General features: G+C 49.6%; 2 protein-coding genes across 2 annotated transcripts in view; one reads left to right on the forward strand and one right to left on the reverse strand.

Moving 5' to 3' along the window:
* The window catches only part of fkbp15b (FKBP prolyl isomerase family member 15b), a 14,606-nt gene extending 13,178 nt beyond the window's left edge, over positions 1-1,428 (reverse strand). The window contains 4 exon segments of the mRNA XM_029829505.1: positions 140-209; positions 306-384; positions 473-576; positions 1,256-1,428. Of these exon segments, the coding sequence (XP_029685365.1) occupies positions 140-209; positions 306-384; positions 473-576; positions 1,256-1,305 (303 nt within the window). The 5' untranslated portion in view covers positions 1,306-1,428.
* A 4,375-nt stretch (positions 1,429-5,803) lies between these two features.
* On the forward strand, positions 5,804-12,622 carry carnmt1 (carnosine N-methyltransferase 1). Its single transcript, XM_011620121.2, is given in 10 exon segments — positions 5,804-5,986; positions 6,698-6,893; positions 7,264-7,430; positions 7,535-7,675; positions 7,847-8,025; positions 8,662-8,753; positions 8,755-8,776; positions 8,995-9,098; positions 9,176-11,836; positions 12,291-12,622. Coding segments are annotated over 9 exon segments (1,218 nt in total). The 5' UTR covers positions 5,804-5,849; the 3' UTR covers positions 9,356-11,836; positions 12,291-12,622.
* Positions 12,623-13,530: the final 908 nt, after the last annotated feature.

Here is a 13,530-nt window from a genome sequence, read left to right on the forward strand (position 1 = left end):
GGTGAGACAGATCAGACAGGTGAGCCACAGGTGAGACAGGTGAGACAGATCAGACAGGTGAGCCACAGGTGAGCCAGGTGAGACAGATCAGACAGGTGAGCCACAGGTGAGACAGGTGAGCAGCCAGCCAGGCTCTCACCTCCTTGCTGGTGTGGTGGCCCAGCACAGCAGCTCCCAGCTTCCCCTGCTTCACATACTGTCCATTGATGCTGAACATGGAAGAGACACAAGAGGCTTTGATTTGCTTTGAAGTCAGGGCTCCGTTTCCATGGTGACAATAAGCAACAGTGTAAAATGTCGCTCACTATCTGAACGTCTGGACAGCCGTGGCGAACAGCACAGCAGGGGCTCCGGCGGGCGGGGGGGCCTTGGGGGCCAGCGGAGCTGAGGACAGAAGGCACAGTCAGTCCTGCTGGGTCTGGTCCTACGCCTGGGGCTCGGTGGGGGTCTCACCAGGGGGTGGGGGTCTCACCGGGGGTGGAGTTCTTTCTGGGCTGCTTCGGTGCCGTGTACTGGAAGGACTCGTTTCCCTGACTGGTCTTCTGGTCCAGCCCGAAGAGAGAAGCCAGCTTGGCCCTGCAATGATGACACCTGGTGACTAAAGCAGAACCAGGCTGAGAGCAGACGGAGCCGCTTCAGGAGGGGGGGCGGCTGCATCTGGAGGCTCCTGTCCCAGAGCCTCGCCTGCACTCCCACGTGCACTCTCACGTGCACGTCCCATGGTGTCACATTCAAGAACAAGGCGAGGAGCGTGGGCTCGGTGCCGAAGACGCCGGACGGAGGTTCAGGCAGCATGTGACCGGACTTAGCTGCTGCATCAGCAGTTCCACAGCGCAGCCAGTGTTCACACGCGCGCACACACGCACGCACGCACACTCACACAAGCTAAAACGGTCCCAGTCACAGCCGCACAACGGAAGGGATTCTTTCACTACTCATCCTTTAGGTTAGCAAATACACCCCATAAACCTGTCTCACCCACGGCTTTTAAAGTTTAAACTCGGCCGCTAAATCCAGAGAGGCGCATGCGCGTATGCAGTCTCTCATACGTGTGTGAGGATATATGTGCGTGCGTGTGTGATACATTATTTTAAGTTGGTGACTTGAACATTCTGCGCTGTTTTAACACATTTACAGAGAATCACGGAGAATCTTAGGTGGTTTCTTGGTTTTATCTCCTTAGATTGTCCAGCGTTCGACCAGAGATAAAAGCGAATCAGGTGTCAAACAAACAGCATTAGCGGAACAAACTAACCCTCCTGTTGGAGACAGGAAGTCCCCGTCTTCATCTTCCCCGCCGAACATCTTCTTATTTCTGAATCTTTTCTTACAGAATGTGTCTAATAGTCTCAAGACTGGGCTCTTCAGTCATGACTACTTTGTTAAGCTCCCACTTCCTTTTCCTGTTCGTTGTGAAGTCAGCTGACGCCCCACGTGACCCTGCGGCAGTTGCCTCCTTTGGCCACCAGAGGGCGCCAGACACCCGAGGACCTGCACACGGCCGAGCTCTGCTCTGAAGCTGAATTTAGCTGAGTTATTTATGATGATGGGCCTCACAGTACACGTTCCTGTCTTCATCTCCTTCATCCTTCATCTCCTTCTGCTTCCTGTCTTCATCTCCTTCATCCTGTCTTCATCTCGCTCAGTAGCCGGAGGGGCTGAGGCTGGAGTAGGATTACACTGCGGGACTCTCTATGCTTTAGATGAGGTGAAGGATGCTTTAGGTGAGGTGAAGGATGCTTTAGGTGAAGGATGCTTTAGGTGAGGTGAAGGATGCTTTAGGTGAGGTGAAGGATGCTTTAGGTGAGGTGAAGGATGGTTTAGCTGAGGTGAAGGATGCTTTAGGTGAGGTGAAGGATGCTGTAGGTGAGGTGGAAGGAATGCTTTAGGTGAGGTGAAGGATGCTTAGTAGAGGTGAGGTGAAGGATGCTTTAGGTGAGGTGAAGGATGCTTTAGGTGAGGTGAAGGATGCTTTAGGTGAGGTGAAGGTGCTTTAGCTGAGGTGAAGGAGGCTTTAGGGTGAAGGATGCTTTAGGTGAGGTGAAGGATGCTTAGGTGAGGTGAAGGATGCTTTAGGTGAGGTGAAGGATGCTTTAGGTGAGGTGAAGATGCTTTAGGTGAGGTGAAGGATGCTTTTAGTGAGGTGAAGGATGCTTTAGGTGAGGTGAAGGATGCTTTAGGTGAGGTGAAGGATGCTTTAGGTGAGGTGAAGGATGCTTTAGGTGAGGTGAAGGATGCTTTAGGTGAGGTGAAGGATGCTTTAGGTGAAGTGAAGGATGCTTTAGGTGAGGTGAAGGATGCTTTAGGTGAGGTGAAGGATGCTTTAGGTGAGGTGAAGGATGCTGTAGGTGAGGTGAAGGATGCTTTAGCTGAGGTGAAGGATGCTTTAGGTGAGGTGAAGGATGCTTTAGCTGAGGTGAAGGATGCTGTAGGTGAGGTGAAGGATGCTTTAGCTGAGGTGAAGGATGCTGTAGGTGAGGTGAAGGATGCTTTAGCTGAGGTGAAGGATGCTTTAGGTGAGGTGAAGGATGCTGTAGGTGAGGTGAAGGATGCTTTAGGTGAGGTGAAGGATGCTGTAGGTGAGGTGAAGGATGCTTTAGCTGAGGTGAAGGATGCTGTAGGTGAAGTGAAGGATGCTTTAGGTGAAGGATGCTTTAGCTGAGGTGAAGGATGCTGTAGGTGAGGTGAAGGATGCTTTAGCTGAGGTGAAGGATGCTTTAGGTGAGGTGAAGGATGCTTTAGGTGAGGTGAAGGATGCTTTAGGTGAGGTGAAGGATGCTTTAGCTGAGGTGAAGGATGCTGTAGGTGAAGTGAAGGATGCTTTAGGTGAAGGATGCTTTAGGTGAGGTGAAGGATGCTTTAGGTGAGGTGAAGGATGCTTTAGGTGAGGTGAAGGATGCTTTAGGTGAGGTGAAGGGATGCTTTAGGTGAGGTGAAGGATGCTTAGCTGAGGTGAAGGATGCTGTAGGTGAGGTGAAGGATGCTTTAGGTGAGGTGAAGGATGCTTTAGGTGAGGTGAAGGATGCTTTAGGTGAGGTGAAGGATGCTTTAGGTGAGGTGAAGGATGCTTTAGGTGAGGTGAAGGATGCTTTAGCTGAGGTGAAGGATGCTGTAGGTGAAGTGAAGGATGCTTTAGGTGAAGGATGCTTTAGGTGAGGTGAAGGATGCTTTAGGTGAGGTGAAGGATGCTTTAGGTGAGGTGAAGGATGCTTTAGGTGAGGTGAAGGATGCTTTAGGTGAGGTGAAGGATGCTTTAGCTGAGGTGAAGGATGCTGTAGGTGAGGTGAAGGATGCTTTAGGTGAGGTGAAGGATGCTTTAGGTGAGGTGAAGGATGCTTTAGGTGAGGTGAAGGATGCTTTAGGTGAGGTGAAGGATGCTGTAGCTGAGGTGAAGGATGCTTTAGGTGAAGGTGAAGGATGCTGTAGGTGAGGTGAAGGATGCTTTAGGTGAAGGATGCTTTAGGTGAGGTGAAGGATGCTTTAGCTGAGGTGAAGGATGCTGTAGGTGAAGTGAAGGATGCTTTAGGTGAGGTGAAGGATGCTTTAGGTGAGGTGAAGGATGCTTTAGGTGAGGTGAAGGATGCTTTAGGTGAGGTGAAGGATGCTGTAGGTGAGGTGAAGGATGCTGTAGGTGAGGTGAAGGATGCTTTAGGTGAGGTGAAGGATGCTTTAGGTGAGGTGAAGGATGCTGTAGGTGAGGTGAAGGATGCTGTAGGTGAGGTGAAGGATGCTTTAGGTGAGGTGAAGGATGCTTTAGGTGAAGGATGCTTTAGGTGAAGTGAAGGATGCTGTAGCTGAGGTGAAGGATGCTGTAGGTGAGGTGAAGGATGCTGTAGGTGAGGTGAAGGATGCTTTAGGTGAAGGATGCTTTAGCTGAGGTGAAGGATGCTTTAGGTGAAGGATGCTTTAGGTGAGGTGAAGGATGCTGTAGGTGAGGTGAAGGATGCTTTAGGTGAAGGAGCTTTAGTGAGGAAGGGATGCTGTAGCTGAGGTGAAGGATGCTGTAGGTGAGGTGAAGGATGCTTTAGGTGAGGTGAAGGATGCTTTAGGTGAAGGATGCTTTAGGTGAGGTGAAGGATGCTGTAGGTGAGGTGAAGGATGCTTTAGGTGAGGTGAAGGATGCTTTAGGTGAGGTGAAGGATGCTTTAGGTGAAGGATGCTTTAGGTGAGGTGAAGGATGCTTTAGGTGAGGTGAAGGATGCTTTAGGTGAGGTGAAGGATGGAAGTGGCCGGGGGGGTCTGGGCCCTCCTGAAGCTGCTGCCCCCCGACCCGGATCCGGATAAGCGGGAGAAAACGAAACGAAACGAAAGATATACTTTTGCAGCGGGATATGTGTTCCTGAGTGCCCAAGTTTTTCCTCTTGGTGCTTATTTATATATATTGTGTAAACTACTGCACCATCCTGGGGGAGATGAGGAAGATGAAGAGGAGGAAGGTCAGCAGCGATGATAGCAGCAGTTTCTGTCAGACTTAAATAAGATTAACAGAAATGGATGAGTTACTGTCTCCCTCTAGTGGACAGTGAGGGGCACTACAGTCAGTGCTCAATTATAATAATAATGATAATTTTCTGTGCTGTTTCACATTCCATCCACCTTTAAATGTGTTTTGGGGGCTTTCACGTCTTTGTGGCGTGTCATCGGTGTATTAACTTTAAGGTTAAAGCTAATACACTGCTTTCCAAGCTACTACGCAAAATTACATTCTTTTATCGAAATAGTTGATACAAACAACAGCAGTTGAATGTTACTGAACAAAACTCGCAATAATCTTTTTTACATCCTTTTTTTAAATAGAGATGTGGTGGTGCTTGTATCCTCCTGTTTGCAGGTCTCTGGAGGCCCAGTCTGGGTAACCACATGTTCTGAGATGATCCTGTTCCTTCTTCCTGCCTTGGGTTGTGGTGGCTACTTCTTTAGCCCTGTTATAGGGTTCTGATTCCACCCAACTTGTGTTCCAGTGGGTGGTGAGAGTCCAATGGGAGGTGCTGATCTGTGTGGGGGGGTTCTGTGGACCTCGATGCTGAGCTTTGTGTCCATCTTCACTGCACAGTCCAGGAAGGCCAGATGAATGTGACGTAACCATCTGTGGTTGAGAACGCCTTCAGTTCTTTGTTAGAATCTTGACCCAGGAGTCGTCACCATATCTGAACCAGGGGCTTGGGCCGGTTCCTGTGAAGGATGTCGGGCTCGGGTTTCAACCTTCTCCCAGTATACTGTAGACTGGCAACTATGGGAGATACTGGTGAGCACCTCCTCCTGGACCAGACCCTGTTTTATTCCCAACACCCCCCTGAGACCTGAGCGTCAGCACGTTGCCACTCAAACTTTGGGTTGGGTGGAGTGGGGGCATCTCCACAAGCACCAGGGGGGGTGCTTGTGGAGATGCCCCACTCCACCCAAGATTGACTCCATCTGTCCTGAGCAGCACGTGATGGCTGAAGGGGGCAACAGTGGAGACGAGATGAAGGGAATGGTGTGGTCTAAGGGCACACCCCAGGCTGAGTTCCCCCAGACGGGAGGCGGTGTGGACATCCCAGGGCCAGTGTCGGAGCTCCAGCCCTCCAAGGCTCCCAGAGACTGCCCACAGCCTGTAAGTGTTAGCCAGATCCACACTTGTTGTCTCAGTTGTCTTTGGCCTGACAACATTTTCCACATTGTGTCCTTTTGAGTCATTTAAATAGATAAAGCTAAATGTCCAGTAGGTGGCAGCGCCACTTTGCTCAGTGTAACGCTATTGTGGAACGGCGGGGGGCGCTAGCGAGCCTCGTGGGGGTCTGAGCAGCTTGATATGACAGAGCGAAGAAGTAAGCCGCGTCCTGATTGGTCAGTTCTGAAGCGGGCCAGACATGGCTGACGGTACCGGGGAGGCAGCGGCCAAAAGATCCTATTTTCACAAAGAAAGAATAAAGTGCAGTCCCGAGGAGGAGGCCAGGCTGGAAAGAGAACATTTCTGGAGAATAATCGATGCTTTTTCTTATTACAGGTATCGAATCTTCCATTATAATCCAAGGTAGACAACGTAGGCGGAGGAGAGGAGGCGATGCAGTTTGAGCTAAACTGGTCCATTATTAGTAGATGAAGCATCGATTCATTCCGTTAAATTGGTTTATATTTAACCTGCTTCCTGCAGTATTAAGTGGCTATTCATTAGTTCTTATAATGGCTCTCTCAGTTGATTGAACCAGTTACATGGTGAACATGAGGTCGGTGAAAAGTCTTTAGCTTAGAAAAACCTCCTGGGCTTCTTTTAGATGTTGTGGGACTAAAGTGTGTAATCTTTCCGGCCCGACTAACTTGTGCTTTAACCTTTGTTCTCCAAAGACTTTCAGTCCAGTGGAGTCTCCTTTGAAGACTGTACATTTATATTCCCGCTCTGCACTTTAAAAGTGGAGCCCCCAAGGAAGCACAGCGAAGTGTCCTTGTTAGGAAGGAGAAGTTGGCAGGAAGCGAAGCACAGCGAAGTGTCCTTGTTAGGAAGGAGAAGTTGGCAGGAAGCGATGCACAGCGAAGTGTCCTTGTTAGGAAGGAGAAGTTGGCAGGAAGCGTCTCCACAGGCAGCTTCTGCTTGTCCCTCCACTCTGATGATGGGGAAACATTTAAGCTTCGGGTTATGCAGCATTTACTGTAAGGAATAGAGTTGGGAAGGAGGTCAGAAGGGATCATGAGAATGCATCTTCATGTTTTTTTGACCCAGGGTCCACGTCCAGGAGCAGGTCAGACGTGCTGAGCATCAGTATGAAAGTCTACCACAGAAGCACCGCAAGTTGTTGCCCAACGTTCTGGCCCACCTGGCCCAGATCAGCAGGTGTGCCGAGAAAAACCAGGAGCTGCTGCAGGCCATCGTTCACAACAGCCTCCACATGTTTGAGAACATCGAGTACGGCCAGAGGGTGAGGCCTCTTTTGGGACCATTGGAATGAACTGAATATTTCATATTGTTGTATGTTTCTAAGCGGTGAAGCACCAGGACCCGTATTTTCAGCTCTTCACTTTTGCCAGCTAGAGTTCCAGTTCCAGCTCTTCTTTTGTTCTAGTTTCTCAGAATTTTACCAGAAATTTCCAATTTTATATTGACGTTAGTGATTTGTAACTTTTCCCCCAGAACCTCATCAAACAGTCAGATCCAGAACCTCACTGATTTCAGTTTTAGCTAATAATCCGATTACATTGAAGCCAATAATAAGTAAATAGACGGCACATAAAAGAACTTTTGCCAGTTCCTCGTGGGTGATTTAAGGAGAGCTCTTGATGTGACTTCAGTTGGATCTACAGAAGATTCGGCCCTCGTCCACCTTTGACATGGATAAGCTGAAGTCTACAATCAAACAGTTTGTCAGGGACTGGAGCGAGGACGGCCGGGCGGAGAGGGATTCCTGCTATCGGCCCATCATCCAGGAGATCCAGCGGCTCTTCCCCAGGCACCAGTGGTAGGAATCTGTCTCCGTCTGCGTACGGATGCGGGCCTGTTACTATGGCTACCATCACTAGGCAGAAGGCTGATGTGTGCCTTTCCTCCCTTTTATTGTGCCAGTGACGTGTCGAAGGTGAGCGTGCTGGTTCCGGGTGCTGGCCTTGGCCGCCTTGCCTGGGAGATAGCTCGGCTGGGGTACATGTGCCAGGGCAACGAATGGAGCTTCTTCATGCTTTTTTCTTCAAACTTTGTTCTCAATAGGTACAGAAGATGGTTTTCAAGCTACAAGTATGTCTGTGCTGTGTCTGTGGACTTGTCTGTAAATGACACTTCATTCTTCTAGAAGGTCATCCGAGAGGCTTAACTCTGCCCTCCCCCCCCCCCCCCCCCCTCCCTCCCCCTGTCTCAACGCGTGGTGTCTGTCCCACTCAGGTGTGACCAGGTGAACTCGCTCACCCTGTACCCCTGGATCCACCAGTTTAGCAACAACAAGAAGTCCTCGGACCAGACGAGGCCAGTTAGCTTCCCTGACGTCAACCCTCAGAGTCTACCCCCAAACGCAGACTTCTCCATGGCAGCAGGAGACTTTGTGGAAGTCTACCGCGAGTCAAGTCAGTGCAGGCGTCAGTGTCAAGCCTAAAATGGGTCATTTATAGCAGATAGATGACAAATGTGCCTCAACACCTCCACCAAACAGGTCAGAGGACAGATGGCGGGTTAGCGAAACGGCTCAGTACGCTGAGAACAGCTTTTACTGATATTCTCAGCAAATGTTGACCTTTGATCTTCTAAAAAACAGAGCCTCGGCGCTTTGATCATACAATGTTATGGAACCTTGAATTATTACTGCCCAAACATTGTAGGGGTTCTGTGGAAACGAGCTGTTTGGTGGACTGTGCTGTTGTTTTCTAGGTCTATTCTAAAATGTTTTATTAGTGAAATGAAAAAGCTACAGCCATCAGTTACCAGCCCTGCTTTATAATATGACAAAGAGCTGGAAACATCAGGACCCGATGCCATTGCTCAACTTTAAAGCCTTTTGATGCGTTTGCATCTTACTCTCTTTTTACACGACAGAGCGCCCCCTGATGGCTGCACGTACCACTACATCCTTACATTTTTGCCAAAACAAAAGGTGTTTGAACCGTATCAACTGTAGGAAGAGATTTCCCATGTAGGCAACAACTGTTGTCAGTTTTCATGCCAGGCTGAGATTTAATGAGTGTGCTGCTGTTTGTTTCTGTCAGATTCTTGGGACTGTGTGACGACCTGCTTCTTTATTGACACTGCTCATAATGTCATTGAGTATGTGGAAACCATATGGAAAATTCTTAAACCGGGGTGGCGTGTGGATCAACTTAGGTGGGTCAGTTTGTTAAAAACATACTCGACTGATATGAATGAATGGGAAGTGTATCTTTAAACTAACAGGATTTAATGTGGGCTGTCCTCTCCTTTCTCCTTAACATGAGACCTTTTCCAGGGCAGAAACATCTTTGTATTTGGAAGAAGTGAAATGATGGAGCACACAAACAAAAACAAACGTTTATAAGCTAAATGTGACTTTGCTGTTCCTTCAGGTCCACTCTTGTACCACTTTGAGAACATGGCCAATGAGCTGTCAGTGGAACTGAGCTATGAAGAGATCAGAACCGCCGTCAGCACCATTGGCTTTCACATCGAGGTAAGGCGGAGTAATGTGGGCCGCTGGCTCCAGCTCTTCACACGTCTTGCAATGAGAAAACTGTCTTCCTGTTGAAGGTGGAGAAGGAGTCGGTCCAGACCACTTACACAGAGAACCCGCGCTCCATGCTGAGGTACGTCTATGACTGCGTCTTCTTTGTGGCCCGGAAACCAGCGGACGTGTACTATCACAGCCCAGAAGACATCCAGCCTGCGGTGAAGTCGCCACGGCGAGACGGTGAGGGCACGCAGACGTGACAGGACGCCACCAACATGTGTTGGACAGACTCGGACTGGGCCTGGGACTGGGACTGGGGGGAGGAGGTGCGGCTTCAGCCGCACATTTTACATTCGAGATTTTAGGCTCCTGCTGACTTTTAATAAGTGCCAAATAACCACTTTTAGAATATGGCCGGTCACCACATCAACGGTCTTTGTGGTGAAGTTACTTCTTGTGTTTAGAACCTCCTGAAAGAAAGCCATCCAGGAGAAATGGCTGGAAGTGTCTTGTGTGTGAAGTGCTTGGATGTGTTTGACCTTGCTTCAGCGACCTTGACTCCCTTAATGTGCTGCTTATTGTAACTAATCATGTTGGAATTTAGGAGGAACTAACTGCCCCGATCCACTTTGTGTCTAGCTGATCTTGATCCAGTCTTTCAGGGCATCTGGAAGCTTTTTTTGTCTTTTTTTTTTTTGCTCCAGTTTTTTTAAACGTGGACTAAATGTAGGGAAACGTTCATCTTTGATCCTCTGACCTGCTGTGGTTGGTGCTTGTGTTTGGACGTGTCTGCTATCACAAACGGACCCCCAGGAAGCTGCTGATGGGTGCTGAGCTTCATGGTTTTACCACACCCTTAGCAGCCATTTATCGCCGACGGCTGGACACCTGTGGACTCTGGTGTGTTAATCACCAGCAGTTCATTCATCACAACCTGGAGAGTTCACAGAGCTGTGAGAGGGGATTCAAGGTGCCATCCCAGCTGGAATCTGCAGGTCCTGGTGGCCTGACAGCAGACTGAGAGGTGTTGCTCTCCACCCTGACTAAGACCTGCTACACTCCTCTAACATCCCAGTGGGAGCTGATTACCGGCTCTGAACCCTCCAGCTTGGGCGGCTCATTTCTAGATGATTACTGGCCATCGGCGCTCGGTACACACCAAAGTCATGTGATCATGTGCTGACGACGACATGAGTCTTGGTTTGAGATTGTCGCTTTGTGCCTCGTGCACACTCCTCATGGGAGACACACGGAGAACTACAGACGATGCAGCTGTGAAGTTACAGGTGATGGTGCCGTACTGCCGATTTCCAGGCACACTTGGAGAAAGCCCGTCATGAATTAAAACAAAAGAATCCTCCCTGTGCCATCTTTCTGTGTAAATACTCATGTTCCAACATGAATATTCAGGTGCAGCCTATATGTGTACAAAGGTGATATTGAGTTTATATTCATGTGGCCCAACAGTCAGAAAATGATGGTCGTCCACCATGATGGCTCTACAACCTCCATCTCTGGCCAAGGGTTCGACTTTGCTCCATCTATGGAGACTTTGTTTTCTCAGGTATTCAACAAGGATGCCCCCTGGGCTCCCTGCATCTCTTGGATTCCCTACATCTCAGGGATTCCCTGCATCTCATGGATTCCCTACATCTCAGGGATTCCCTACATCTCATGGATTCCCTGCCTATGGCCAAAGAAGCTAGGGCTTTAGGATTTGGTCTCAGGTCTTCCTCTAAATCTCCTTCATTGTGATCTGCTCCCTGTGACCAGAATCATCCTTAACAGCTTGGTCTAAGACGTTTAAAACTCAAAAATTCTCCTGTCAAGGAGTCAGATACTAGTGGATGAAATGTGAGCAGTTATTTGGACCGTAAAGAGGCAGTTTAAAGGCTGGTTCGGCCAGGCTATTCTTACTGCACCATAGCCTTAGCAACACTAAGCTAATCTGGTCAAAATGAAACTGGGAGCGAGTCCCAGAGACTCGCAGATCATTTAAACTGCCGTTTAACATTTTAATCACTAGTTGCAACTGAAAATGTTTTTTAATCTGAACTTTGGCAGGTTTATTTCCCCCAGGCTCGACCTCTGGAACATTCTGGAACTCTTCGTCACTGTTGATTTCTCTCGTGTTCTCAGCTGGGTGGGATGTTGCCGAGTTTTGTTCAACTGTCAATAAAGTTGTTTTTAAAAAAAAAAAAAGCGGTGGGCGGGACGCGCCATTTTCAACGTGCCCGCCACCGGAAAGGGGCGGGGCCGCGCGCCGGTGCTGTCCTCTGATTGGCTGAGCACACTTCCGCGTATTGTTTCTGCCATTTCTTGTGTTGCGCCGTTCAAGCAGCAAATGGATGTGAAAGCCGCACGTGAGCGCGTCCAGGGCTCGGACCCGGCGCGACCAGAACCCGGGCAGAAGTAGCGGGATGGCGAAGCGACGACCCGAGCACCTTCTCTGCCTCCACCCCCCCTCCAAAAGACTCTGCCGCGCACGGCGCCCTGGTGACACGCAGGTGGGAAGCTGGTCCGCGACCGGAGGCGTGGATTCGCCGTCCCTCCTGGCGGTACCGGGCAGCCGGTCCAGGAAGAGGGGTTACTCCTGGGAGAACCCAGATGAGCGAACCCAAGAAGAAGCGTCGCTTGTTTTGACGGAGCGGACCTCGGGATGTTGCAGCACCAACGATGCTCCTTCATGCTCCAGTAAACGACCTCGTTCACACACTGTTAGTCCTAAAACACGCGACAAAGTAAGTAATTGAAGGCAACACGCGCCTGCCGAGCGTGTAGTGCTGTCACGTGGTGTCCGGCCACGAGACGGCGCCATTTAGCCTCAGGAGCTGCAGCTTGCGTCCCCAAAATGTGCGAAATACACGAATAGCGTCCCCAAAGGCCCAATACCATTAAATAAGTGAAAGGGAGAAAAACATGTTAAAGATTAATTGAATATACTACACTTCCTGGTGCGGTGATCAGGCTGGACCAGAAATGACCTTTGACCTGGCGCTCCAGTCTTCAGAAGCTAGCCGAATAGAACAGGTTCCCCAGCAAGGCTCCTGGGGTCGTGAGAGAATGTTGATAGAAATAAAGAGGATGTAGGCATGGCAACTTTATATACGCACTTATGAGGTGAACCGGCGTGAGTCCTACTGTTGTGATCACCGTGGTTCCACTCGTGAGTCCACTCTGTCTTTGTCAACTCAGGCTGACGACGACGGCAGCACCGAGGACTGCAGCTACAACTCCTTCCAGTTCTGGAGAAGCCCACTGGCAGCTCCAGACCTGTCGCTGCTGGAGGAGCTCCGGTCCCAGGAGGAAGGCTCATCAAAAGTCAAAGACTCACCTGATGCGATGGAGACGTGATGAGCAGGTGTTTCACAGGCCTCGCACCAACGGGGGGCTGGTGACGTGGGCTCAGGGGTGAAATGGACACACTGGAAGGAACATGTTGGTGTTATCTCAGTTTTAATTGAATAACATGATGGATGTGGAAGAGTTGAGTGTTTTCATGTGGGTCAATAAAGGGCTGAAACGGACTCTTGTCATGGTGGACCAGCTCCCAGCCTCAGAAGGCCTTTTAGATTTGGGCCGCTCTTTCCAACACTTCTTCTTTGTGAATGTACCTTTATTTCCACCAGTTTTGAAGGCAGTTTGCACAAAGTTTTATCTTTTTATTTGTTCTCATCATTTAGTTGAGTTGAGCTTGTTCTGATTTAAATACGAACCCAGTTGAAGCTGCGAATCATCGTTCAGGGGCACAGAGACGAAGTCATGAAGCCAAGTGGATGTTGGAACGTCTCCAAGGATTCATCTCTGACTGCCTTCAGAGGGAAACCAGCACAAGAACAGAGCATTGTTTTCAACCCTTAAGGTGAAAGCTTCAGGTTGTGAGGACGTTCGTGTGTTTCAGGGTTTAGGGTTAACCCTAACCCTGACCCTAACTCTGACCATAACCCTAAACCCTAACCCTGACCATAACCCTAAACCCTAACCCTAACCCTCTAACCCTAACCCTGAACCTAACCATAACCCTGACCCTAAACCCTAACCCTGACCCTAACCCTAACCCTCTAACCCTGAACCTAACCCTAACCCTGACCTGACCCTAAACCCTAACCCTGACCCTGACTCTAACCCTAACCCTCTAACCCTGACCCTGAACCTAACCCCCTAACCCTAACCCTCTAACCCTAACCCTGACCCTGACCCTAACCCTAAACCCTGAACCTAACTCTGACCCTAATCCTAACCCTGACCATAACCCTAAACCCTAACCCTAACCCTCTAACCCTGAACCTAACCCTCTAACCCTAACCCTGACCTGACCCTGACCCTGACTCTAACCCTCTAACCCTAACCCTGACCCTAACCCTCTAACCCTGACCCTGAACCTAACCCCCTAATCCTAACCCTCTAACCCTAACCCTGACCCTAACCCTCTAAC

The sequence above is a fragment of the Takifugu rubripes genome, chromosome 21, assembly GCF_901000725.2.
Source record: "Takifugu rubripes chromosome 21, fTakRub1.2, whole genome shotgun sequence".
NCBI classification, from domain to species: Eukaryota; Metazoa; Chordata; class Actinopteri; order Tetraodontiformes; family Tetraodontidae; genus Takifugu; species Takifugu rubripes.